Here is a 26,941-nt window from a genome sequence, read left to right as displayed (position 1 = left end):
TACTTTCCACTTTTATGTATTTAAAAATATATGAAAACCTATGGGATGCTTTTCTGCATTTCTCTTCTGGGTTTTGGTGAACCTAAGAAGAGAGAAATCATTTTCTTCTTAGATTCTGAGTTTGGAAGAGAGCCTAACTGTTTTCTGTGGAAATATTAAATGGCAGAATTTAGACTACCTAACATAGACTAGGGGTTTCCAACCTTTGGAATATGAGAATTCCATTTTGAAGTCTAATTTTAGGAGGACCCCTGCCTTCCTGGTACTGGTTGCAATCAGCACTGGTTAGGAAATCTGTCTATGCTACTCCAGAGTTACAAACCTAATACTATCAAGCCTGCAAAAGCATGCCAAGAACCACTGTGTCTCAGGACACCACCAGTGTTCTTTATGTTTGTTTTCTGACAACATGGCCCCTTTTATTTAAGATAGGGCTCAGACTGAGTAGAATTTTGGAGGTGAAAATAGATACATAAGGAATATTTTGAAATTATTAATCTCATGAGAAACTGAAAAGCTAATTTTTACCAGGGTGCTTGTTTTGTTATTTTTTGTAGGTTGAGACATCTGAAACTTACCATTCTGAACAAGCTGATAAAAAAGGGGAAGAAAAAAATTCAGGTAACTTCCAGAAGTTCGCAAACATGCGTCAACAGTCTAGTTCTAAGAATACAGGGGCTAAGAAAAGAAAAATTGATGATGCTTGAAATGTCTACTACAAATTTTCCATGAAAAGAACTGTTTATGCATGTACACACTATTATTTTTATAGTTAATAGTTTAATTTCAACAATAATTCAGTGATACTATGTAATTTATATAAAGAGAGCTATATTTTTAGGGCTTATCTCTGAAGACTTGAAAATATGAGACCTTTCAATAATTGGGAATCACAAATTATATAATTTTACAATATAAAACAGGAAATATAAATCATTTTTATGTAAAATTTTACAAATACAAAATACTTTGACAATAAATTCATCTGGCTCTCATATTCTCTTTATGCCTTGGTATACCTAATTGTATGTTCTTCTTTTGACTTAACTATCTTTTTGATAGCAATATTAAACTGACACAGGCTATTAACTACAAGTGAGTGATATTTTAAGCTGAATAATGTAGATGACTTCAGGTTATAAAAGTATCTGTATAATTCAAACAAAAAGAATGAGGCATCAATACAAATAATATTAGCAAATAAGTTCAAGTTATATCTCTATTTCAGGAATATAAAACTATAAGCTTCCTTACACTACATCCCTCCTTTGACATTTTACAGTCAAAAATGGATCTAGTCTATTAGGATACATTTTGGCTAAATAGAGAACAACTTAGTTAAATTTGCTCCAAAGCTAAATCACAAATAAAATGTTTAAGTTCAAAACATAAAAATGTGTTAAGATTTCTTACATAATAAGTGATCAATTTTGTGTTAAAAAATATATCTGTAAATAAATTATCTGAACTGATTTCATCCTTAGAATTGTATTTAATACTTCTCCCACTAACATCATTATCACTTCTATATTTTTAAGTTCAATGTGGCCATCATTAGATTACTGCAGTCATTCATTTTACTGATTTCCAGTTTTCCTCATTTGGACCTTTGTATGGTTCTTGAAGAAATTCCCATTTTAGTCAAAATAATCTTCTATATCAATATTTGGATCTAGAAGATCTTCTCCATATGATGAAAGATCCATTTGATTTAGAATTAGATTTTCAAATGTTTCCTCTAAATCAGTTTCACCAATTAAGACAGCTCCCATCATTCGCCCATTTTGCATGACGACTTTGATGTATTCTTGTCCTTTGGTACACCTCAGCATTAATTCATGATCTGAACCTAAGCCCTGTGCATTGTATTTTCCCAACAATACAACCTGTATATGAGGATAAAAAATTTTCTTGTGAGTACCCAAGCAGGAAATTTAAAATTATGCAGTTATTCTGGGTCAAGCTAGGATAGCAAGCAGAAAAACTATTCAACAAAATTTTAGTGCAAAATGTCATTGTGGTGGGTCCTAAAGAAAACATTCTAATGCCATGCATTTATTCTACATATAACACTGCCACACAATCTGCACTAATATTGAAAGTATCAGTGAATATAGTAATGTCTAGTATTTTTAACATTAAAAGTATCTAGAGAATATAAATGGATGTACTTTACAATCTACATGAACATTAAAAACATCTAGTAAATACATAATATGTGAACTACATTTGACTGGAGTCATTGTTTAAAGATTGAAAAAAGAACTGAGAGCTTTCATGGACAAATTATTTCATCTCTCTGAGCCTTGTGAAGGTATTTTTTCCTAGGAAGGAAAAAACCTGCTTCAGAGTGATGCAAAGAGAACTAAAAGACATAGGAAAGCAACTGGTTCATTATTGAGTATGCTATACACTGCAAGATGAATCTCAAAACTTAGAAATGTACAATAGGGAACAAATCTGGAGAGTTTTTTTTCCTTCTTAACTATAAAACAGTATAGTAGTAGGGTAATAATTAAGATTAGGAATTAAAAGCAGCCAATTCCAGATATAACTGGCAAGAAATGAGAAAGTGTCATTTTTATACAATGATTGAAACGATGTAAATTTCTGAGTAAGAAAATGAGATATCAATCATATTTTTGTACTAGATTAACAGAAAAGGCACTGATTTCCTTAATCATCTTACCTTATAGTTAAAAAATTTTGTTACATGAGCAAACAGTTCAAAGCTGAAATCCATGTCAATAGAGTCTCCCAAACTAGCTGCAGCCATGCATTTTGCAGCATACCATCCCATCTGTCTGGCCTGGGTCCACAACCTCATCTGAGACAAAGAAAAAATGTCATACAGCATAATTTTTTATTAGCATTTGTTGAAAAATGTTATCATTTTAACCTTCTGTATTCCTTTAAAGAGGGCACAGGGGCTGGGGAAATAGCTCAGTTGGTAGAGCATTCGCCTTGCAAGCACAAAGCCCTGGGTTCAATCCCCAGCACCACAAAAAAAAAAAAGGGCAATTTTTCAGATCAGTTGGTTCTAGCTATTATCATCTTTCTTACTGAAGCAGTTACTTTTGTACACTAATTAAACTGACCTTGGTATTTGTTAATTCTATCAATTTACTGCCTCAAAAATTAAGGTACTGGTAAACAGAAGACAGAAATGAGTGGTAGGAACATGAAGTTAAAGGGATAAATCTATAGATCAGGGCCATGTGCTGGCTTGCCACATGCTTTGTCTTAAAAATCAACTGACTGACCTGAAGATATTCTAGCCCTGCTCTGGCTGAAGTCCACAGGGTATATTACATTCCTCAGCAAACAACCTGTTATCTGTGGAGCTGTTCTTTCAAGACTCTAGATTGTAAGATTCTTCACTGCTGATAAGAAAACAAGTTACCCTGAAGGGAGTACTTTTATGACCCTCATATAGACCAAAAATTCCAAGAGTCAGGAAGACAGGATAATTAAAAGCAAGCCCACTGACAAGAAAATCTGTAAAAAACCAAGTTTCAATTAGAGCCATTCAGCACAAGCCAAGGTGACCAAGGGTTGCCATTTGATCTTTAGCTTATCATTATAATAGTAAATTTCCTGCCCTGTCCCATAGGTTTTGCTTGGTTACCTGTGGGGTAAGACCATACATAGTAGGGATTTAAAAATTTGATATAATCCTACAGTCTGTCAAAAGTTGAGAGGTGGCACCTGGACAAGACTCTAGAAATTTCCCTAAGACCCCCCCCCCAAAAAACTAGGGAAAACAGGAGTGCCACATTTCTCTCCTCTTTGGGATGAGCCACCCTCTTCCTTGAAGGTCTTTCCCTTCTCCTCTAATAAACTTTGGTACATATACTTCCACTACATTTTGTGTCTTGCTACATTTTCTTCTGCAAGAATATAAGAGCTGAGAGACACAACGTGACCCCTGGCCTATTACCAGTAACAATATGACACAATTATATGCATATTTTAATAGAATTTCTACTATATATTATGAAAATATTTCAGGCTACACTGAGAATAAAAATTTTAATTAACCAGTCCCCTCCTCAAAGTTTGTCTTCAGCATTAACAGAGATGCCAGTCACTGAAAAATTTGTTCCATTTCCAGTAACCTTTAGGTTTAGGCATCAGATGGCTAAAAGCCTACTGTACAATTAATCTCTATGTTCACCCAGATACAGATATATGTCAGCTGGTGCCAGCCCTAAGGTATCATATCAGATTTCAGCAGCTGATTCTGGAAAGTCATTCAATGTTTTCTCTATGACAGTACTAATTTCCCCTCTATTGTATTTTTGTTATATTTCTATAAAGTTTTGGAATTCCCTGGTATAACAGAAGAACACTGGCCTTAGGAGTAATAAGAGATGTGGATACCACTCTTCTACACATTTATTTAACTTTTCTGAGCTTTAATTTCTTCATCTGAAGCACCACTACCTACTACATGGCTGTCCTCTAGGCAGAACAGGTTGGCCTGTAATAAGCAATTTGTTTCCTTCTACCCCTCTGTGTGTGCCTATGTACCTAATTCAGACTTTTTGTATGCAAAAATATATAATAGAGACATGAACTCTGAACATTTCTACAAGTGAATTAAAAAAAATCTTTGTAAACAAGGTAGGTCTAATGAAATAAAAGGGTAGAATATTGCAAGAAAGCTGAGTAAACTGAGGACAGTAATAGCTGGACAATGGCTAAGAGAAGTGGCCTGCACTATCACTTTGCTGGACTATTACCTACTGTATTCCAGCCTCAAACTTAACCTTAAGTTTGCATCTTGGGTTATATAAAATTAATATTTTATGCTTGTGCAAATTAAGAAATAAAATCTATTAGATTTACTCAAAACGAGATGGCTGTTAACTTTTGAATATTTTCCTTATATAAAATTATGACCTATATTAAAGAAGTAATTCATCCTAGTGGACTTAAATGTTTGTAAAAAAAAATCCCAAAGACTCATAATTAAAATTTGTGACAGTTATATCACAAAAGTGACAAAGGATGATAGAGAAAACTGAAAAGAAGCTAGTCTGAGGCATGCTGAAAACAAGCAGACTGACAGTACTGATGTCTCTGCTCTACATAAAACAAAATGATGACATTGCCTCTTAAAATACATTGAGCTCTCCCACTACATTATACCCCATCATTAATCTGAATAATAGCTCCAGCCCAGAACTTGTCTTTTTAAGGAAGGTTCTTTTATCTGTAACACCTTCCTTATCTCTATCCCTTCTAATATAACCTCACTATGGGGATTGCTTTTGATTATCTTCTTCCTCCACCATTTTTGTTTTCCCATGAGAAAGAGGGAGGCTAGGATGTGAGGGAAGGAGGAAGTATAGATCCAGTTGGGAGTTGTTAGGTGAAGGAAAGCAATTCACTACAGGAAAATTCATCAATAATGATTACCACAAGGACAGAATAGGGTCACCCAGGAATAGGAGGCTTTATGTGATCTATGATCTGAGTTGTTTTCAGTCTTTAATTTAAAGCTAAGCTATAATATATGGTTGTGACAAGCTACATGTAGCTTTTAAATTTAATTAAAAGTAAATAAAAGTAAAAAGTCAGTTCCTCAGTCATATCAGCTACACTTAACGTACTCATGTGACACGTGCTGCTAGTGGCCGTCTGGCTAGACAATACAGAATCATAGCACATTTCCATTACAGAAAGTGCTATTGGACAGACTGATAAGCATATGAAAATGAAAAAGGAGCCCACAATGTCTTTTGAATTAAAAAATATCCCAGCCTGAGCTTTAAAGTTAGAAAGACCTGGATTCCAAGCCTGACTCTGGCTCACTCTGCTGATATTCTCAACTTTATACCTTCTCAGTGGAGGTCCCAGGAGTGAATGGAGATGGGAACATCCACTACACTGAACTGTGTGAGGCTTGATGTGAGAATAAAGTGGTGAAGCAACAGGTATTCAATAAAACTATGGAAAAGGAAAAAAGAAAGAAAAAAAGAAAATAGATATCCCAGTCTACCACTATATACCTTATCAAAAAGGGAAAAATCTAGTTCTATTTTTTAACATCTGTGATAACTTCCTACTTAAAGTAGAAAGGTTGGAAAACTAGAAAGCTGGATTTGTTGATAGCAACTGATTTATTTTCAAATGCATTATCTGACAAAAACAAATGACCATATATGCTAGCTTACCTGCTGCCAGACTGGGCTAGGTTGCCAAGATGCAGTGCAGATGTCACCTGCAGCATAGATATCAGGAAGGGATGTGTGCATATGGTCATTTACTTTCAGGCCACCATCTTCTCCTAGTTCAAACTAAACAATGTTCCTTATAAGCAATAAGTGTTGAGAAAAATGAACTTTTTCATTCTAAAGTAAAAGACTAAATCAAATTTTTACACCTTGATATGCTGATATTTAATAAGAGAAAACATCTGCAAAATTTAAATACCTAAGCGGAACTTCCAGAGATCAAATTCCTTCTAAAACAGACTTAGAAAATTCTCAGAATTTCAACAACAAAAATATCCAATAACCATATGACTACCCCACCCATAATTACAGGAACATTCCTGTTTTTATAAGCTTTTGCTGAAAAGCAATAAATATATAATTCTAAAAAGTCAATAAAATTCACTTTTGAGATTAATAGGAGGTATCAGTCTTTTACCAACCTTTACATAAATTGTATAGTATGTCCCTTGATAACATTATGCTGGGATGTTAACTGCTTAAGTATTTTAAATAATAAAGAACATTATAAATCAACGTATGGATATAAACCACTGTTTTTGGTCATCTTAAGTTATACATTAATACTAAAACAAATTTTCATGCTTGAGAAGAACTCTTCATAAAAAGTTAATACTTTAAAAAAATCGCAATTGAACAAAAAATTTCAACTTACATTGTTACCACTGAGAAAAGGTTCTATATTTGGTGTAACTCCTGTAGCACTGACAATGAAGTCACAGCCATATATCTTTTCATTAGTCAATTCCACATACACAGGCCACAGCTCTTAAAAAAAGAAAAAGACTTTATTCTTAAATATAATCACCAGCAATATTCACAGCATTACATGAATATAATATCTAGAAATGAAGATAGAAGAAAATGGAGGGAAATGAGTTTAGAACAAATCACTTGAATAATTATTACAAGGTACTTTTGCTAGCACAATCATCATCTCTTTTTGGGTGTAATTCCAAAAACATGGCATTCTACATGTATTCCTTCAAAGTTGGACATATAAATTTTAACAAAGTGAATTTAAACTGATAATCACTTTCTAAATTATTTCCTTGAAAGTCTTCATGAATATTTTATACTCAACTAGCTTATTCTTCAGTGTTTTTCTTCATAGTACATAGTCCAAATGTAACATTCCCTTTTCCTATGGAAGAACTCAGATTTTGGAGCAGGAGAATTATATAATCATTGGCTATATTTCTTCAAATAATGCACATAAGTGTAGAAAAGTAGTTTTCATGGGAGTGTGGTATAGGACATAGAAAATCTACATCCTATTCCTCAATACAAAAATTTCCAATCTGATTGGGGGAAGTCACTACTTCTAAGAACTTTAGGGTTTTTTGTTTATACTGTGTTTTGTTTTCATCTGCAAGATACTCATTGAGCTATGATAGTCCAAACACTAAGCACTATGTACAATTTAAACTCTTATATAAATTATTGTACATTTTAAAGAATAGTGAAATGAAGTGACAATGTTATTCAAACATGGCTTTATTTTTACTTAAATTTTATATGGAAATCTGAAGTTTTAAAATATAACAAATGCAAGATTGTATTCCTTTAAAATAAGTGGTTATATATTTTACCTTTATCAGTTTTAAATGATTCATTATGATGATCTTTTGGAAAAGTCCAGGACTTTTTCTTCAGAATTCTAAATTCTTCCTGAAGGTAGATTTTCTTTACTTCACACATAGTTTCAATGTGAATTTTACGAGCAAACTAGAAGTGAAAAAAAAAAAAAAAAAAATCAGTCCCCGTAATACTTTAAGAAAATAACTTGTGTTATAAATTCTTAGACATGAATCACTTTGGGTGCCCCCAAATAAATCTCAGTTTCTGTGCATAAGAGGGAGGAGCAGAAATGCATTCAGTACTTTAAAGAATTCTAGCATTTGCACTGGAAAATAGAATGGAGGGGATGCTTTTCAATCTCAGCCTCACTGATAATTACACATGTACATTTTAAAAATTACAATGGTTAACAGACTATAAAAACTTCTTCAGAAATATTCCAGAACCTAGCACTTTACCAGTCCTACGTAAATAGTAGATATTCAGTTAAATGTTTACTGAACAATACTACTGGGTTTAAAAAATAATTGAAGGATCTGAGAGTGCAGAAATGATTTTGTATAATCCCCACCCTCCAAATTTGATATACCATGTAGCCCTCCAACTTATCCAAAGCTGAAAAACAATGATTTAAATAAATCAGTTATGGACTGTATGCATGCTTCTTTTAAAATATGACAGCTTTTTAACAACTATTAAACATTTAAAATCTCTAATGAATAAAAGCAAATAATCTGCTTATCCAATTAGGATATTAAGTGTGTGTATCTAACAAACTTTGTAAACGTACTAGAAGTATCTGAAGTCATCTTAAAGAAAAGTTTAAAAGACGACAGATGTATTCAGTGTAGTCTGGGTATGGAGATCTCTATCCCTGCAGAGTTAAGAAGGCAGCTAAGAGACAGTTTTAGATAAATTTCATATTCACCTATCTTTGGTGGGCATCTAGGCCAAGTGGCTTTGAAGTCCTTTCCTAACACTGAATTTTAAAGTAAAGTGACCCAGCAATTCATTGGCTATCTTTAACAAATGGTTCAAGAATCTAACATTGCATTTAGACTTGTTTAACCAGTGTGTGACACATACCTCTTTTGTTCCTTTAAGACTCAAGCCTTCATGCCAATCTGGTCCCAAGGCACTGCCTACATTATCAGCTCTACCTTTGGTTCTTGCTTCTTTTTTCATTCCTGATAAAATCAACTCAGATGATATACAAATTGCCAGGCAGAAAATTATTCCTGTATTCTCAAACTTTTAAGCAATGTATGATTCTCATATGTACATATATAACATATATATGATTAAACTAAGTTATTTGCATTAATCATTTTATTCATTTTAATATTTTATGGTTTATAGTTATAAAATGGATAATCCTTCAATTAAGCATTGTGTATAAATACACTTGATGTATTTTTTTGGATATTATGTACCTGGATAATTTGGAGGGTAAGAAAATTAGTTATTACATTTTCAAATTTCATCAACTTTAAGAGTTCCCAAACTTACAAAATTTGTTTTGAATTTTATAAGTTAAAAATTTTCTTAAAAGCTATTAAACAACAATGACAACAATTGTGAAGTTTGTACTCATGGTATTTTTTACCCAATTACCTTGGGTATTACCCTGTAGCATCTGTTTGCAAAAATGCAAAATGGGTTGGTTTATTTAATTCATTTTAAATTTCTCAATTGTGTGTGTATATGTTTTAGAAAAACTGAAAACTTCACATCAATGTATGGAAATAAATATCCATAATATTATGTACCAAATATATTTTGCTAAAATTTTATAGCCCTTTTGTGTATAGTTAAAAAAATAGTTCCATATGAGAATTAATGAATTAGATGCTATACATACCTTCAGTTGTATATCTAGTTCTTTTATGTGCAATTTTAGTCTCTGGTTTTTCAGAAATGAGTTTGGAAGTCAAAAATTCTGCTGCTCCTACATCAAAGAAAGTATTCCCAATAGCTTTATCTTTAATGGCCCAAATAACTTCACAGCCTTCAATTTCATACCTGAAAGGAATATTAAGGTTACTTGGAATAATTTCAAAGGTCTTAGGAGAAATTTCTGTACCTGCAAATAACAATTATCTTGTAAAACCAAAGTAAAGAACATATTTTCAGACAAATTTGGAAAGACTGATTATAAAGAGTGATATAACACACTTTAAGGATAATAAAAGTAGAATAAACAGTTGGACATGGTGGTACACTCTTGAAATCCCAGTGACTTAGGAAACTGAGATAGGAGAATTGCAAATTCGAGACTAGCCTCAGCAATTTAGTAATGCCCTAAGCAACTCAGCAAGACCTTGTCTCAAAATAAAAATTAAAAGGGCAAGAGATGTTAGCTCAATGGTAAAGTGCCCCTGAGTTCAATCCTCAAAGCAAAGCAAAACAAAACAAAAAGAATACTAAATACATATATTCACATTGCTGATAGTTTCCTTTGCTGAGAGAAAGCTTTTTAGTTTGAATCTATCCCAGTTATTGATTCTTGCTTTTACTTCTTGTGCTATGGGAGTCCTGTTAAGGAAGTCTGATCCTAGGCCGACATGTTGAAGACTTGGACCTACTTTTTCTTCTATAAGATGCAGGGTCTCTGGTCTGATTCCAAGGTCCTTGATCCATTTTGAGTTGAGTTTTGTGCAGGGTGAGAGATAGGGGTTTAGTTTCATTCTGCTGCATATGATTTCCAGTTTTCCCAGCACCATTCGTTGAAGAGACTATCTTTTCTCCATTGCATATTTTTGGCCCCTTTGTCTAGTATGAGAAAGTTGTATTTATTTGGGTTTGTGTCCGTGTCCTCTATTCTGTACCATTGATCTACCTGTCTATTTTGGTACCAATACCATGCCATTTTTGTTACTATTGCTTTGTAGTATAGTTGAAATTCTGGTATTGCAATACCTCCTGCTTCACTTTTCTTCAAGAAAAATTTTATTACAATAAATATCATTTTAGAGTGCTCAAGTTATTATGTGACTGTCCTCCAGGGTTCCAGATGTACCCAAGGCTTTGTCCTTCTGGTTATAGTGCAATCAATGATGGATGGATGGTAAATAGCTACAGTATTGGGAATAGTGACTTCTTTGGTAACATTTTTAATGATATAAACAATTGCCATCTTTATTTCATGACTGATATAATGTGACACAGGTTACGTGACTTTTCAGGACTAATGAATAAACACGTATTAGAAAAGACAAGATTTAGTACATCATACTCCAGGTCACATGCTATTCATGTCTTTTGACATACACAAAAGAAGCCCTTTGCTTCATTCAATGTTCCTTTATTTTTCCTGCTCTTCAATGACAACATTTAGTCACTAAATTTCAAATTACTGGGAGAGCATTCTATTTTATGCTGCTCAGGTCAGACAGCATTGCTCATCAGCAGAAAATAGAAAATACACATTTGATAATTTTGTATTTCAATTTACATAAAGTCATAGTTATCACGAAATGCTTTCCTTTTTATAAATTAGAAATTTATAATTTTCATATCTTAAAGTAATATAGCAGTATAAAAACATCAGTGTAATAGTTTAATACACTTATGATTGATTGGCAGGCCACAGTTATTTTAAGTAACCACCACAAATAACTCTTGTACTTGCTCTTTCTCAGCCTTTAACTTTCTTCCCCTAACCTGCACTGTAGTTTCATCAAGATACACAAGCTTAAAGGTATCACACACAGGTGAACTACTTTTATTTTTAAAACCACTCAAATAACAGACAATAGCGTGGTATCACAGTTTGGTAAAATTATGAAAAACTGTTTGAAAAGCAAAGAATTAATCTGTATTTGGAAAGAAGAAACAGATAATAAGGGGATAGTGATGTGGGGTACAGAATCTATTAAAGAGTGGAAAGGGTTTGTGTATGTTATTTTTCACCATGAGAGATAAAGACCTAATCATTCAATGGATTCAAATGCAATAGCAATATCTGTGACCATTAAGCTGTCAAATAGCTTATTGCTGTATAAAATTATAAGTTTTATCCATGTTTATAACAGTCTTCAATCTTCAATATAAAGAAAATGAGAAAAGATTAAATGTTGGAAACTATAAACACTCTGGAACTTAAGAAAGCTTTTAAATGTAAATTATAATAATTACTATATTATGTGATACTTTTGGTGACAGCTGATGGAGATTATCTCACATGTACAAACAATTTGAAGCCCCTCCTACAACACATCTGTGCCTCTTCCCTCTTGGTTCACATTGTATAGAGAATGTGTCATTCTCTATACAATGACACAAACTTCCTAATCATAATAATGATTGCTACCTCTTGTTATACTTAAGCAATTTCAGAACTCTTACAGGCTTCCAATGGGACTGACCATTCCTAAAAAGGGAAAAAACTAGTCTTAAGAGTTGTAATGGATGCATAAGCAAAGACAGGGCTTGGCATATTCCTCATTTTTATTCAAGTTTATCCTCTCTGTGGTTTGACCCAACTTTCTGGCCTAAAAAAGATCTAGACTATGCATGTTAGCCACCTACTGAAAGACAAAATCACAAGGAAAGTGAACCAGTATTCTGCAAGTCACAAAAGGCTATTTCTCAGTGTTTTCTGAACTTGAAATATCATATTAAATGTTACATATTAATTAATGTGTTCCTATTTTCCAAATACCAAAAAAAAAAAAAAAGAGTTGGAAGTACCACATATTTTAAAATAGTAGCTGCTACTACTACTATTGGGTTTCACTGGTCAGACAGGTAACATAAATAAGTGAAGCAAGATGGGTATAAGCAATAAAAAGTGGTAGAGGCTATGAAATTTCTACAGGTATATACATGTAAATTATTTTTATAAACAGTACATAGTTATAAAGCATATCCATGGGTTAAAACTTCCCAGCCACCAGTGTATGAGCCCTTCAGACCAAGCATTCCCAAATCTTTCATGTTTTGTGAGGAAACACTGAAAAACAATTATGTTTATCTTTGATTTTCAGGATATGTCTTCTGCCAATAATCATATGAACCACAGAGCAATTCTTAAAGATTTAAAAACATACTTACACTAACTCAAGTGCAATGCCACCGTTCCCTATGATCATTATTCTTTTAGCTTTAGTAAGCTGTTTCTGAAATTCCTATAGTAAAAAGAAAATAATGAGACAGTGTTTTGAAATAGTGGACAATACCTGAAGCAAGAGGCTTCACTGATAATATTCTAAAAATTAAGTGTTTTACCAAATTTAGAAAGGAATAATAAAATAAATCTCACTTGCCCATACTACTGGAATATACCCCCTCAATTATAACAACATTCCCCTTTGTTTCATCCCAAGCTGCCTTTGTATCAAGGCCTATCCTGATTTTCCTTGCCTTTTATATCATTGTATGTGAAGTACTTCAGAATTTCAGCAAGAGGTACTATTTAGGTTACCACATTCCCAACTATTTGACCAAATCAATTTTTTTTCTTTTCACTGAGCCATCAGTGGACCTGTTTTCTTAAGAGTCTCTCAACACTTAAAATTTTCAGGAATGAGAAGCACAGCAGCGTAGTGGTTAAGAGAACAGGCTCTAGAGTCACTAGCTTTAGCAGTTTCTAAATGGATAACCTGGCACAAAATGCTTAACCACTATGTTTCAGGTTTCTCAACTCCAAATGGAAATAAGTGACTATATCCCTTAATGTTTCTGAAGGATTATGTGCTATGACATGATAAAGCTGTTAGGAGTAGCGGACATGTAATAATATGAACATTTATTGAAAAAACGTTTTTACCATTGTAAGAGAACTACTTGCCACTACCCTGCCCCTTCCAAAAAGAGACTATGTTCAGCTTGGAGAAGTCAGTGGCCATTCTTCTGGCACTTTCAAAAGTACGAACTTGCCTTATTGCTTCGGAATGACATCTGAGCAAAAAAAAAAAAAAAAAATTTCTCTTCCTATTATGTAACTTACCATTGTTATTAAATTGGCCCCCAAACTTATGGGGTTCACTAAAATGATTTATAAAAATTTTACCAGAAAAAGAAACTGAAGCAAATTTTAGTTTGTCCTTCATTGAGGATAGTGCAATTTAAGAAAGATCTATAAAGTACTAGACATAGAGATGAAAGGCATGAGTTTAAACTGTACCTCTGTTAAACATGAAGTCTTCACCTGTTCTAAAGTAACAATTTCAGTGTTCTATTTGTAGTGGAATAATATGCAAAAAAAAATGTTAAGTATTGTACTGAATTTAGAAAGGAATAACAAAATAAATCTCACTTTCCCACTCTGCCAGGTTGTACCCTCCTAATATTATAAATGTTTCGCTTTATCTTTCATCCCAAGCTGCCTTTGCAGCAAGGCCTTTCCTGAGTATCAAGATTATCATGAGAATTCAATGTATGTTGATGTGTGCTGTTCAGTGTATATGATGTATGTATGTATGTTCATGCATGTTGAAGGCCTACCTAAAACAGCTACAAGCTCAAATTCTGATGGTATGAACCTAAACTATTTATGAGGGGATAATCACAGATAATCTGTTTCCCCTAGATTCCTAATTAAGAGTGGACTGAAAGAAAACAGCAATTTTAATGAACATAAAATATTATATAAATGCAATATCATCACCTCCTTGGACAGAATAGTAGCAATAGTCTTGGGATTAACAAAGTACAGGCATGAAACCAGGAAGAGCTGCTTGGTAATAAGAAATAAATTACCAAAAGAAGTGTATAATACTGTACATAAAAATATTTCACCTTCTTGGATGGTTCATCCTTGTTCTAGGGAACAGCAATAAACCAACCAAGCCATAAAACCTGTTTGAGTTCTATGATTCCATCATGATTTCATACCAAAGATTTTATGAGTATTAATTTATTTTCTGAGCAATAAGATCACAGATTTAAGATATGCAATTCTTTTTGGAAAAAGACTGTTACATTAAGTTGCAAATCACATATTCCCAATCTGAAGTAATTGATGGGTATGTAATATAACATTCAGCACAGGCACTATATCTACATTATGCTATAGCCAAACATAATAGCTTTAACTAAAACACAAGATAAATTATCAACCAAAAACAAACTAAAGTTGGTAATAATTAAAACATTTAATAACTCTGGTTTATGAGCTATGGAATAGAAACCTTCCTCCTGTCCTGATAAGTTTAAAATTTAACATTATCAGTGGAACACTTTAGTTCAGATGTCGAAAAGTCTAAGGAAACTTCAAGTTCCCTTCTCATGACCCAACCTTAGAATATTACCTGAGCACTATCTGTATCACGAATTCCTAATACATAAGGATTTCCTTCACATATCAACTTTGGTTTAGCTCCAGCACATAGACAGAGTTTCTTGTACACATGCTGACTGCCATCTTCTGTGAATATGCACTGTAAACACACACAGCAATGAAAGGAAGAAGGAAAACGTAAGTGGATACAATTTCACTTTAAATTAAAATTTTAATAAGACAAAAGCAAAAAAATAATAATGTGACTGCCTCTTAGTAGGTGGCCCTCAATACTTAGTTACAGCAATTACCAAACTAAGCATGAGATTATATTCTCTAATTAAGTGATTTCTAATCAGTTTAGGGTCATAAACCATTTTGAAGATCTGATGAAAACCATTCTCTTGCCTCTGGAATAAAAAAGTATATGCACACAAAGTTCTGCAATAAAATTTCAGGGAATCTTATAAGGTTTGGAAAGGTAGGTTGACCTCAGATTAAAAACTAAACTTGATAAAGAATTGTTAAAAGTGAGCATCATATACCTGGAATAAACCATGATGAAAATTCTTTTTTTTTTTTTTGTGGTGCTGGGAATCAAACCCATAGCCTTGTGTTTGCAAGGCAAGCACTTTACTGACTGAGCTATCTCCCCAGTCCTGAAAATTCTTGATCTCAGTGGAAGTTACTGTAAGATAGTGATTATAATCATATCACACCTTAATATGTGATATGGGTTCAGGGAAGTAGTGTGTGGCTGAAGAGGTTATAATGTGTCTTTTTAATCTAAAAATATTAGATGTACTAAAAGAAGTATTTCTTAAATACAAATAACAACTTTATTAGCAAACTAAATTCTTTGAGGGGTTAAATTTTAAAACGTGAAAAACATGTACTAAAACATGTTTAACCTTTAATTTTGCATGCACTGGTGTTGAAGTTATTTATATTAATTTTAAATAATATCAATGAGTCTAAAAATACATATCAGAGATCTACTGTTTTTGTTTCTTAATACTGAATGAAAATCTACTTATAGGTAGATTAGAAAACAGATATAAGTACATGTTGTTGTGAGAGATACTTGACTTTGGAGGTTTACATTTGTGCTATGCATTTAATTCATAAAACTTAGTAAATCATATCCAAGTATTTATTACCCATGGAGATATTACCCAATTTAACTCTTCACTTTCATAAAAACACATAAAACCATAATCCAACTAAGCATAAGCCACACAGATATATTATACAAATCTTCCTTCAGATAATTTGGTTAGAGTTTTATCTGACAGAAACAGAAATTATACTGGGAGGCTGAGACAGGAGAACCCCAAATTCAAGGTCAGTCTCAGAAACTTAGCAAGGTCCTAAGCAATTTGATGAGACCCTATCACAAAAGAAAAAATTTAAAAAATTGTATTTTATTATATTATAGCCACTGACCAAACTTGAAAAATAATTCACATTTAGTTACTATAAAAACAAGCAGCACAAACACAAAAACTTTTTCATTAGCTACTGCTAAAGTTTTGGGAGTAGACATGAAAACAAAACACTATTTCTAATTCACTAAAGAATGTACAGGTTGATGAATAAGAGAATGCAGATATGTATCACAGGTATATTTTTCAGATGGTAGTGGGAGGTGCTAATATGTAAATTCTCATTTCTGAGAATCCAATCAATTTGCAAAATAACTTGACATATTATTTGGAATATGTACTACCATTAAATGTATTACTTCAGGTAAGTTTGAATTTTAGAATTCAAATTTTTTTCTCATAAAACTCAGTATTTTCCTAACTTTCTTTATATGAAATTATTTGCATTTCACTCATAATTTAGAGTTGCCTTACAGAAATAGCTATAAACCCCATTTACTATTTACCTAAAGTTCATCTGAGGATATTTTAAATCATCTGACAACATCCTTTCTTGAGACTGTCCTACTCTTTCTCATGTGCAAGGGGTTACTGAGTCCTGATGAGCATATAGAAGTACCTCTTAAATTTGGGACATATTTTCTAACTACCTGGTCCCTGTCTTAACTCAGGACTTACATTGTTTTGGATGACTGCAACTGTGCATTAATATGGTTGTTGACCACCAGTACTTGCTCCACCTTCATTCATCTTGGACATTATCAGATATATCTTACTAAAAATTATTTTAAAATCTTCTACTTTTACAATTTTGACTGAATATAAAATAACCATGACATAAAAAGCTCTTCACAATCTTATTTACTAATTCCCTCCAGTCTTGATTGTCAGTCTCCTTTATTTACTCATATCCCTAGCTCCTTAACATTCGCACTATTACTTATCTCCTTTTTCCTTCTTTTGGATCTTTGAACATGCAATTTATTCTTCCTGGAATGCCCTTTTCCACCTGAAAAACTCTTAATTCACCCATCCTTTAAAACTGAGCTCAAAGTATATTACTCTGTGAAATTTTCCTAAATAACTAATATCAGAGCTATGACAGTATTTTTATGATTGTCTTTTACGTGTTCATATCATTATACAGTAGGTATGTTTATATTCCCGATGATACTGACAGCTTAGAGGAGCAGGTACCTTGAATTATTCCTATTGCATTCCAGTATCTAATGCAATACTTTAAAAACATTTTATAAACATTAATGAAATTTGGAATGTGGAAACTGAAATGACACCAAACCAAACTAATTGTATAATTACAAAAAAAATCTTCGAAAGTGTTACTTTTCTTTCTTTTTAAATTTAATTTTTGCAGTACATGAGATCAAACTCCTGGGTGCTTTACCACTGGACTACATTGCCAGCTCTTTTTACTTTTTATTTTGAGACAGGGTCTCACTAAGTTTTCCAGGTTGGCCTTGAACTTATAATTGTCCTGCCTTAGCTTCCTGAGTAGCTGGGATTACAGGTGTGTGTCACCACACCTGACCAAAGAGTAAATTTTTTAATAATGGAAATAAATGCCTCTGAACTTTACATTTTAAGGACTTAAATGGTGGTGTGATGGAAGTGGGATAAAAAGAAGACTGACAGAAACCTCACCAAGATTTAACACTAGAAAAATAACTTTAAATGAAAGTATCTTACATGTTCTTCACTCTTCAGTTGCTTTACTCCAGATTCTAAAACCTTAATGTTGGGAAAGCGATTTTCTAACATGGTACTTGGTTGTTCTTCAACATCAAATTCTTCCAATATTTTAGAAACCTTTATTAGATTGAAAGGTAAAAAGAAAAAAGGTATATTTTAAAAAGATGTTTTATTTCAAGAATATTAATAAAATACTTCATTTTTTAAAAATACACAATTATTTCGTGTTCTTAAAACAAGAAAGTTGGCCAACTGCAATGTTACAGTTTGGATCTTATATGTCTCCCAAAGGCCCACATGCTAAAAATTTGGTCCTAACCCATGGCATTACTGGGAGATGGTAGAACCTTTAGGAGCCTAGTGGAAGGAAGTCAGATAACTTGAAGGGCATATACTGAGACTCTAGCCCCTCTTCTGTCTTTACTTTTCAGCTTCCATAAGGTGAATTGCTATGCTCCAGCACATGTTTTCCACCATGATGTTCTAGTTAACCACAGACCTAGAAACAATGTAGCCATCTGGCCATAGACTAAGACATCTAAAACTGAGACAAAATAAATCTTTCTTCCTTTTATGTTGATTACCTCAGGTATTTGTCACAGTGAGGGAAAACTGATTAATACATGCACTATAAACAGTGAAGAACTAGACTCTGCATTTTAAGACTTAAACTCAAATATCAGTTCTCACACTTCTAAGTGTTAGTTTCTTGGCCTATAAAAAGACAGCTAACACTATTTACTTTTCCATAGTTTAAGTCAACACCTTATCTATTTCTTTATTCTTCTAGTTTTTTAATTCTAATTACTGGCTAACCTTATTGTGACATACTCTTTAGACTCTTCTTTCCTGTTCTTGAAGATCATCAACACTCTCTTGAACTCACTTTCTTTCCTATCTAGTTAAGATTCCAAAGTGGATCATCCATTTGTCCCAATCTTTTACTTCTTTGCTATTTATTCTTAACCATTAATTACCCTGAAAATCCACCATAAATCAAATTCCCTAGTTTTTTTTTGGTTCTTACCCAGTTTGCTGTGCAAGGACAACACAACCTTGCACATTGGAATTTGACCTCAGTCACTCTTTAAACAATGCCTGGAAATCCTCCACTATATGGCTCATGTAGTTCTTATACTTTTTGTTCTCAAGACTCCTTTATAATCTTACAAATTATTGAGGACCTCAAAGAATTTTTGTTTGTATAAATTATACATATCAATATTTGCCATGTTAGAAATTAAAGCTGAGAAAATATCTAAGTATTTAATCTGTGTAAAAGTAAGCATAATACATCCAAAACATGTTAAACTGATATATTTTTAAATGAAAAATAACCACATTTTCCAAAACAAAACAGATTGAGAAGAACAGCACTGTTTAACATTTTTTGCAATTCTCTTTAGTGTCTGCCTTCTATTCTGCTTCTGCATTCAAAATGCTGACTACATTCTTCCTCTAACTCACTATTTTAATAAGTTGCCAGAGTTCAAACCAGAGTTGACATAGTGAAGATACTTAGGCTTCATACCTATATATTGCATTTTCAGATAACATATTCTTTTATGATGTTACACAAAAATAGCAAGTGATGGTTTTTTAATGATGAGTTGAAATGCAGAATTTGAAATCATATCATATTATTTTTCATACTGTTTTTCTGAAATCCACTGACCTAGCCTGCATATTGAATGGATCTTGTAACATCATGCATTGGTAATTTGAACAATATTAGTTCAATTATATCATGTCATTAGAAAAAAATCATGTAATCACAAAAGATGGCTGAAAGAAAGGAAGAAGATCCAGAAAACAAGCAATAAGTCCTTACCTTTCAATATTTACCCTGAATGTAAAATAGGTTAAATTCTCAAAAAAAAAAAAAAAAAATTGAGTGACTTTAGTTTAAACAAAGATCCAAATATATGCTGACTACAAGAGACTCACTTCATCTTTAAGGACACATACAGATTTAAAGTGAAAGGATGAAAAAAGATGCAAATGGCAAGCAAGAGATAGGGGTAGCTATACTTAGATCAAATAAACCTTAAGTCAAAAACCATAAAACAAGACAAAAGTAATTATTTAATAATAAAGAGGTCAATTCATCAGGCTTTAACAACATTGTAAATGTGTGTGTATGTATGTGTGTATGTGTATGTATATCCCCAACTGGAGCACCTAAATATAGAAAGCAAATATAAATATAGTTGGGTCTCTATATCTACAGGTTCCACATATGTGGGTTCAACTAAGTATAGACAGAAAATATTTTTTAAAACACTGTAATGTACACACACAGATATTTTTCTTGTCATTATTCCTGAAGAAATACAACATAACAACCATTTACATTGTTATTAGGTATTATAAGTAATCTAGAGATGATGTAAAGTACATAGGGGGATATACACAGGTTCTATGAAACTATTACACCATTTTATTATACAAGGGACTTCAGCACCCATGGAAGATTCCAGCACCATTCCATTAGAGATCCTGAGGGCTGAAGGTAGTAGGCCTGAAGAGAGAGACAGCAATATAAAAATAACAAGTGCCTTCAACATCAACCTTTCACAGTGGGCAAATAGATCACTTAGATAGATAGTCAATAATACTACATGTGAACTACATACACTTTGTATCAAATGGACCTAACTGACATATACAGAACATACCCAACAGCAACAGAATACACATTCTTCTCAAATGCATGCAGAACATTCTACACAACAGATCAAAAAACAGGCCACAAAATAGGAGACTAAAATTATATCACACATCTTTTCCAACTATTACAGTATGAAACCAAAAATCAATAACAGAAGGAATTTTGAAAAATAAGACAGCATGCTCTCTTAAAGGAACAAAAGGTCAGAGAAAAAATTTAAAGAAAAATTTCAAAATATCTTGGGACAAAAGAAAATGGAAACATGACTTATCAAATTTTACAGGATACAGCAAAAGCATTCTTAAGAGCAAGTTAACAGCAATAAATACCTACATCTAAAGAGAAAATTCCCCAACAGATCATTTAATATAATGCCCTAGGGAAAGAGAAAAACAAGAACAAATTAAGCCCAAAATTAGGAGATGGAAGGAAATAATAAGGATCAGAGCAGAAAGAAAAAAAAAAATAAAAGAAGTAAAACAAACAAACAAACAAAAAAAACAGACTAGGAAAATAATGGAAGAGATCAGCAAAACTAAGAGTTGGCTTTTAATTTTAAAACATATGCAGAATTGACAAACCTTTAGATAGACTAAAACAGAAGAGAAGTCTCAAATAAAAAGCACAAAATAAAATAGGAGGCCTTATAACTGATACCATACAAATATAGAGGATCGTTAAGATCCTATTATGAATAATTGACCCACCAACAAACTGGACAACCTAGGAGTAGATAAATATTTTTAGACACATACAACCTACCAAGAAAACTCAGGAAAAAATAGAAAATCAGAACAGAGCAATAATAAGTAAGGAGATTGAATCAGTAATGAAAAATCTACCATTAAAGAAAATTTCAGGTGACCTGATGGTTTTTTTTTGCTGAATTCTCCCAGACATTTAAAGAACTAAAAAAAAAAAAAAAAAAAAGTGTCTCCAACTCTTCCAAAAACTTGGACAGAAAACTTCCAAACTCATATTGCAAGATCAGCATTATCCAATATGAAAGCCAGACAAGGTCAGTTAAAAGAAAAGAAAATCACAGGCCAATATCCCTGATGCACATCAATAGAAAAATCCTCAGGAAAACCTGAGCAAATAAAATTCAACAATACATTAAAAATATTCTTCACTATTATGAAATTAAATTTATTCTTGGGAAGTAAGAATGTTTCAACATATACTAATCAATAAATGTGATATAACACATTAACAGAATGAAGGACAAAATCCACATGATTATATCAAGAGATACAAAAAGTCATTTGAAAAACTTTAACATCCTTTGATGATGAAAACTATCAACAAATTAGGTACAGAATTTACTTCCTCACAATGCACACCATATGTGACAAGCCCACAACTGATGTCATACTCAATGGTGAAAGATGAGAAGCAAGACAAGAATACCCACTCTGTTTCAATTCAATGTGGTACTATTAGTCCTAGCCACAAAAATTAGGCGAGACAAATAAAAGGCATCTAAATTTGGAAAGAAGATGCTAAATTGTCTGCAGATGAAATTATCTTACAGAGCATCTTCATATTCATTGAAATTGCAATACATGAAAATCAACATGTAGAAATAGTGTAATAGTACTGTTTCTATACACTAACAATAAACTATCTGAAAATGAATCAAGGAAACAATCCCATAATAACTTCAAAATTAAAAACCTTAATAATAAACTTAACAAAGTCAAAGATATATATAAATTAAAAACCATAAAATTGATGAAAGAAACTGAAAAAAAACCTTACATTAAACAAATATTTTATGCTCGTGGATTGGCAGAATTAGTGTTGTTAAAATGTCCATACTACCCAAAGCAATCTACAAATTCAACAATCCCTACCAAAATTTGATTGACGTTTTTACAGAAATAGAAACAAAATCCTAAAATTCATACAGGACAAGAAAAGACCCAAAATAGCTAGAGGAATCTTGAGAAAGAAAGAACAAAACTGGAGTCATCAAACTCTGATTTGAAAGTATATTATAAAAGTACAGTAATCAAAATAGCATCATACTGGTATAAAAATAGATATATAGATCAATGGAACACAACAGCCCAGAAATAAATCCACACATACATGGTTAACTGATTTTCAACAAATATGCTAAGAACACAAAATGGGGAAAGGACAATAAATGCTATTTTCAATAAATGCTATTGGGCAAACTGGACATGCCCATCAGAAAATGAAATTATACCCTCATTTCACACCATACACAAAAACCAACTCAAAATAGATCAAAGTCTTTAAGGTAAAGTTAGAAACTATAAAACTAACAGAAGAAATCATAGGGGGAAATCTCCATGATATAGTCTGGGGAAGGAATTTTTGGGTATGATCCCAAAGCATAGGCAAAAAAAATACAAATAAAGAAATGGAATTGATTCAAACTAAAAAGTTTCTACACAGAAAAGAAAACAACAGGATGAAGAGATAATCTACACAGTGGCAAAATATATGCAAACCATGTATGTGGTAAGGTATTAATAAACAAAATATATCAAGAAACCAAATAATGGTTAAGAAAACTAATAACCTGATTAAAAAATGGTTAAAGGATCTGAACAGATATTTCTCCAAAGACATAAAAATAGCTAACATCTATAAAAAGTTACTAAATACCAATAATCTTAGGAAATGAAAATCAAAACAAAAATGAGATTATCACCTCACACCTGTTAGGATGGCTACTATCCAAAAGAACAAGTAATGGTGAGGATATGGAGAAAAGGAAATCCTGGTACAATTCTGGTAGGAATATAAATTAGTATAACTTTAAAGAAAACAATAAGGCTCTTCAAAAAATTAAAAAACAGAAGTGACATATGATATAGCAATCCACTACTATCTTCAAAAGAAATGAAATGAGCACCTCATAGTGATACTGTCCTATGTTTACTGAAGCATTATTCATGACAGTCAAAGTATGGAAGTAACCTAAGTGTTCATCAATGGATAAGGAGATACAGGCAATGTGATACGTATGCACAATGAAATACTGTTCAGCTTTTAAAAAGGAAGAAATCCTGTCTTGTGACAACATGAATAAACCTGGAAGACGTTATGCTGAGTGAAATATGTCAGGCATAGAAAGCCATACCATATGATCTCACTTATACATGGAAAGTAAAAACTGTGTTTACTGAAGACTGGGAAGTAGAGGCAGTATGGTGATCTTGATCAAAGAAACAAAACTTCAGTTAGGAAGAATAATTTCAAGAGATCTACTGCATATCCTGATGAGTAAAATTAATAATCATATATCGCACATTTGGAATTTACTAAAGATAGATTTTAACTGTTCTCATCACAAAAAAATGATAGTTTGACTTAGTCGTTCCACACTGTACATACATATATTAAAACATCATGGTGGTAGCTGGGGTTGTAGCTCAGTGAGACAGTGATTGCCAAGCATGTGTGAGGCACTGGGTTCATTTCTCAGCACTGCATACAAATAAAAATAAAGGTTCATTGGCAACTAAAAAAAAAAAAATTTTTTTTAAATCATGGTGTACACTATAAATATATGTACAATTATTACTCATCAATTTAGAAAAAGAAAAACCAATTAATTCTAACTGCTAGACATATTACTGTAATTTTTTTCAAATTAATACTAAAAAAGTTATACAAATTTCTTACCTGCTTGAAATTTGTAACCGCTTTAATAACAGGAGAAGCTGTTACCAGGAGAATATCTTCTGATGGAAAGTTAATCGCCAACTTATTTTTAGAAAGAGAGAAAAATATTATAAATAATTTTAGGTCTTGCTATAAAAATGATATGTGGGGGGGTGGGATAATACAGTTTTAATAATGTTATTAACCAATGAAATTAAAAACTCAATTATTCCTCATCTAAAGGTTTTTGTTTTTTGGGTCCTGTTCATATTTATAAGGCAGTAAGTAAGGAATGTTAAACTCTTATATTGATAAAATGAGTAACATTTACATTAAACATTAACAAAGACTTCTTGAGCAAGAAAACATAAAGAAGTATCCTTTAAACTAGTTTGTATACAAGTATCCTTTAAACTAGTTTGTATAAAGCTATGCAGATGACAAGAAACGTAATTAACAGTTAAATTAACTCATTTAAAATATTTTCATTCATCTTCAATGGGAAAAAATTAAGCTATCAATATTACTTAGCATCTTTCTCAAGTGCTTTGGAACTTCTATTTCCCCCTTTTGATCAGTTTATATTCTAAGACAGAATCATTTTAACATTGGCTTTAACAAAATTTAGACTTAACTTGCTATTGTTTAATTATTTTCCTTTAGCTACAAGCTCTCTTCCTCACTTTGAACTTGAAACCAATTATTATTTCCAGGTCTATTTCCTCAATTCCACCAACCTATATAATCTGGCTTCTATACCCAACATGCCATTTAAACTGAGCATGTTCAAATCACCTATACACCCTTACACCCTTAAAATCTAAGCGATCTGTAGTCTCTCCTTATTTGAAGTTTCTATAGTATTGACAATATTAAGACTCTCTCCAACTTTCTTTCAAGTGTATATTCTGTAATTTATCTCCTCTTTCTCTTTCCATTGCTACATCAGGTACTTAGAGCTTCTTTATGCTACTGGGAAAAAAAACAAACCAAAAAACAGTATTAATCAGTTGCCACTACCCGAAATACATTATAACTAAATCAATCTTCAAGATTTTTCCTTTGATCACTTTACTCCTCTCTTCAACATCACCTAACCACCTGTAAATTCTCTCTAAATTCTCAGCATGATTTATAAGACTCTTCATGATCTGGTCTTTGCCAAACCTCCCTGCTTCAATCTCTGGCCAATACCCCAAAGCATCATGTGCATTAAGCTTTGCTGCTTCCAGATGGTGTCCAGCTTTTCCACAGGAGAATATACTGCTGCCTCCGTTTGGAATATCATCTTCTGGGGAACTTTCACTCATTCTTTGATACTGAGCTAAAAAGACATCTTTGAAAAAAATATACCTCTTCTTTAATTCACTCCCTATCAACTCCACAAGCACTCCTAACAGCTGACACGATCAAGAGATTTTATTTCAGTGATTTCTTTGCATCGTCAAAATAATCCTTTTCGAAATACACACAGGTATATAAATATATATGGTCCAGTATTCATTATAATCAGAAAAGAATTCCCTAGCTGTATTTAACCCCTGCTGGTTGTTTTACAAAACATTACTAGAGATGAAATCTTTTCTACTTTGGAAATTCAAACTATAGGATATTTATATAAGGCTTTCTTTATCCATTAGTTACCATGTATTAAGGAGTTGGCACCTATCTGGCAATTAAATGCAACTAACTAAGACAACTTAAAATCTGGGCTGAAATTTTCTGTCCAAATACAAAGCCCTCTTGTCCCGGCATTATGAAGAGACAGAACCTGGTTCAGCCAGGTTTGTTTTCTCTACTAATAATTTGCTTCCCACTCATCCCTGCCCCTGAGACTACGCTTGCGAAGTACCGAAAATTTTTGTGGGAGTCACTACGCGGTATCTTAACGTCTGGGAACCCAGAAAACCCCGGGAGTAAAGGGCGTGGCGAAAACGAGACTCGGAAGAACGACCAGGGAGGGGTCACAAGAGAGGGGGCTTGAAGAAAAGGCGGAGCCTTCCGCGCACCCGCCGCACCTGCTCCGCACAAGTGACGCCCGCGATGCCGCCGCCCACCACCACGAACTTCCCAACCTTCAAGGGAGGGCGCGCTTGCTCCATGTTCTCGGAATCCCAGGGGCTTCCTGAATGTGGTGAGGGAGCTACGGGAATTCACATTTCCGGAGAGGAAGCAGCCGTCGACTGCTCACTTCCGGTCCCTGATCCGCAGACTGACCTACGGGTGCCCATGAGCTCAAACTTACTATTCGTGCGTATCTGCCGCGGGTCGCGCTTTAGAAGCTGAGAGGTGTCATATAGTTTCCTGAGCTTTGCGTTGCATTTACTACTCCTGAATGTAGTTTTTCCACAAAAGTTCGATAAAGAGAAGATTTTAGGAAGAAAGAAGAAGATGGGTTTCTGTCGCCGAAAGATGAATTGCTCAGAAGTTCTTATTCTTTTCTGCAAGAACTGATACAGGCTCCCATTTTAAACTCTTAGTGATAGAA

The 26,941-nt window shown here is 33.0% G+C and overlaps 2 protein-coding genes across 6 annotated transcripts in view; one reads left to right on the top strand and one right to left on the bottom strand.

The window, feature by feature from the left end:
* Positions 1-3,085, top strand: part of Recql (RecQ like helicase) — a 38,648-nt gene extending 35,563 nt beyond the window's left edge. For both annotated transcript variants that reach the window (XM_047548327.1, XM_047548328.1), the window contains exon 15: positions 558-3,085. In XM_047548327.1, coding sequence (XP_047404283.1) covers positions 558-707 — 150 coding nt within the window. In that variant the 3' untranslated portion in view covers positions 708-3,085. The remainder of the gene's footprint in view (positions 1-557) is intronic.
* Positions 812-26,663, bottom strand: Pyroxd1 (pyridine nucleotide-disulphide oxidoreductase domain 1). Of its 4 annotated transcripts, none has more exons than XM_047548330.1 (12): positions 26,529-26,663; positions 24,475-24,555; positions 18,138-18,257; positions 15,077-15,205; positions 12,879-12,952; positions 9,685-9,845; positions 8,910-9,010; positions 7,835-7,970; positions 6,898-7,010; positions 6,183-6,305; positions 2,690-2,827; positions 812-1,886 (listed from the first exon to the last, which is right to left on the bottom strand). In XM_047548330.1, the coding sequence occupies exons 1-12, from the start codon at positions 26,553-26,555 to the stop codon at positions 1,638-1,640; spliced, it is 1,452 nt and encodes a 483-aa protein (XP_047404286.1). In that variant the 5' UTR covers positions 26,556-26,663; the 3' UTR covers positions 812-1,637. The 4 variants fall into 4 exon arrangements, with proteins under 4 accessions (XP_047404286.1, XP_047404285.1, XP_047404288.1 ...); XM_047548329.1 differs by having other exon boundaries at positions 26,472-26,630; XM_047548332.1 differs by lacking the exon at positions 26,529-26,663 and adding an exon at positions 26,306-26,325.
* Between the last annotated feature and the right edge of the window lie 278 nt (positions 26,664-26,941).

The sequence above is a fragment of the Sciurus carolinensis genome, chromosome 4, assembly GCF_902686445.1.
Source record: "Sciurus carolinensis chromosome 4, mSciCar1.2, whole genome shotgun sequence".
NCBI lineage: Eukaryota > Metazoa > Chordata > Mammalia > Rodentia > Sciuridae > Sciurus > Sciurus carolinensis.
This window is presented reverse-complemented; position numbering and strand designations above follow the sequence as displayed.

Coding starts and splice junctions, on each gene's coding strand:
- Pyroxd1 (XM_047548329.1), bottom strand. CDS start 26,555: ATGGAGCAAGCGCGCCCTCCCTTGAAGGTTGGGAAGTTCGTGGTGGTG. Junction 9,846..12,878: donor GGCATTGCACTTGAGTTAGT/GTAAGTATGTTT, acceptor TATTCCTTTCAG/GTATGAAATTGAAGGCTGTG. Junction 1,887..2,689: donor CAAAATTTTTTAACTATAAG/GTAAGATGATTA, acceptor CCTCATATACAG/GTTGTATTGTTGGGAAAATA.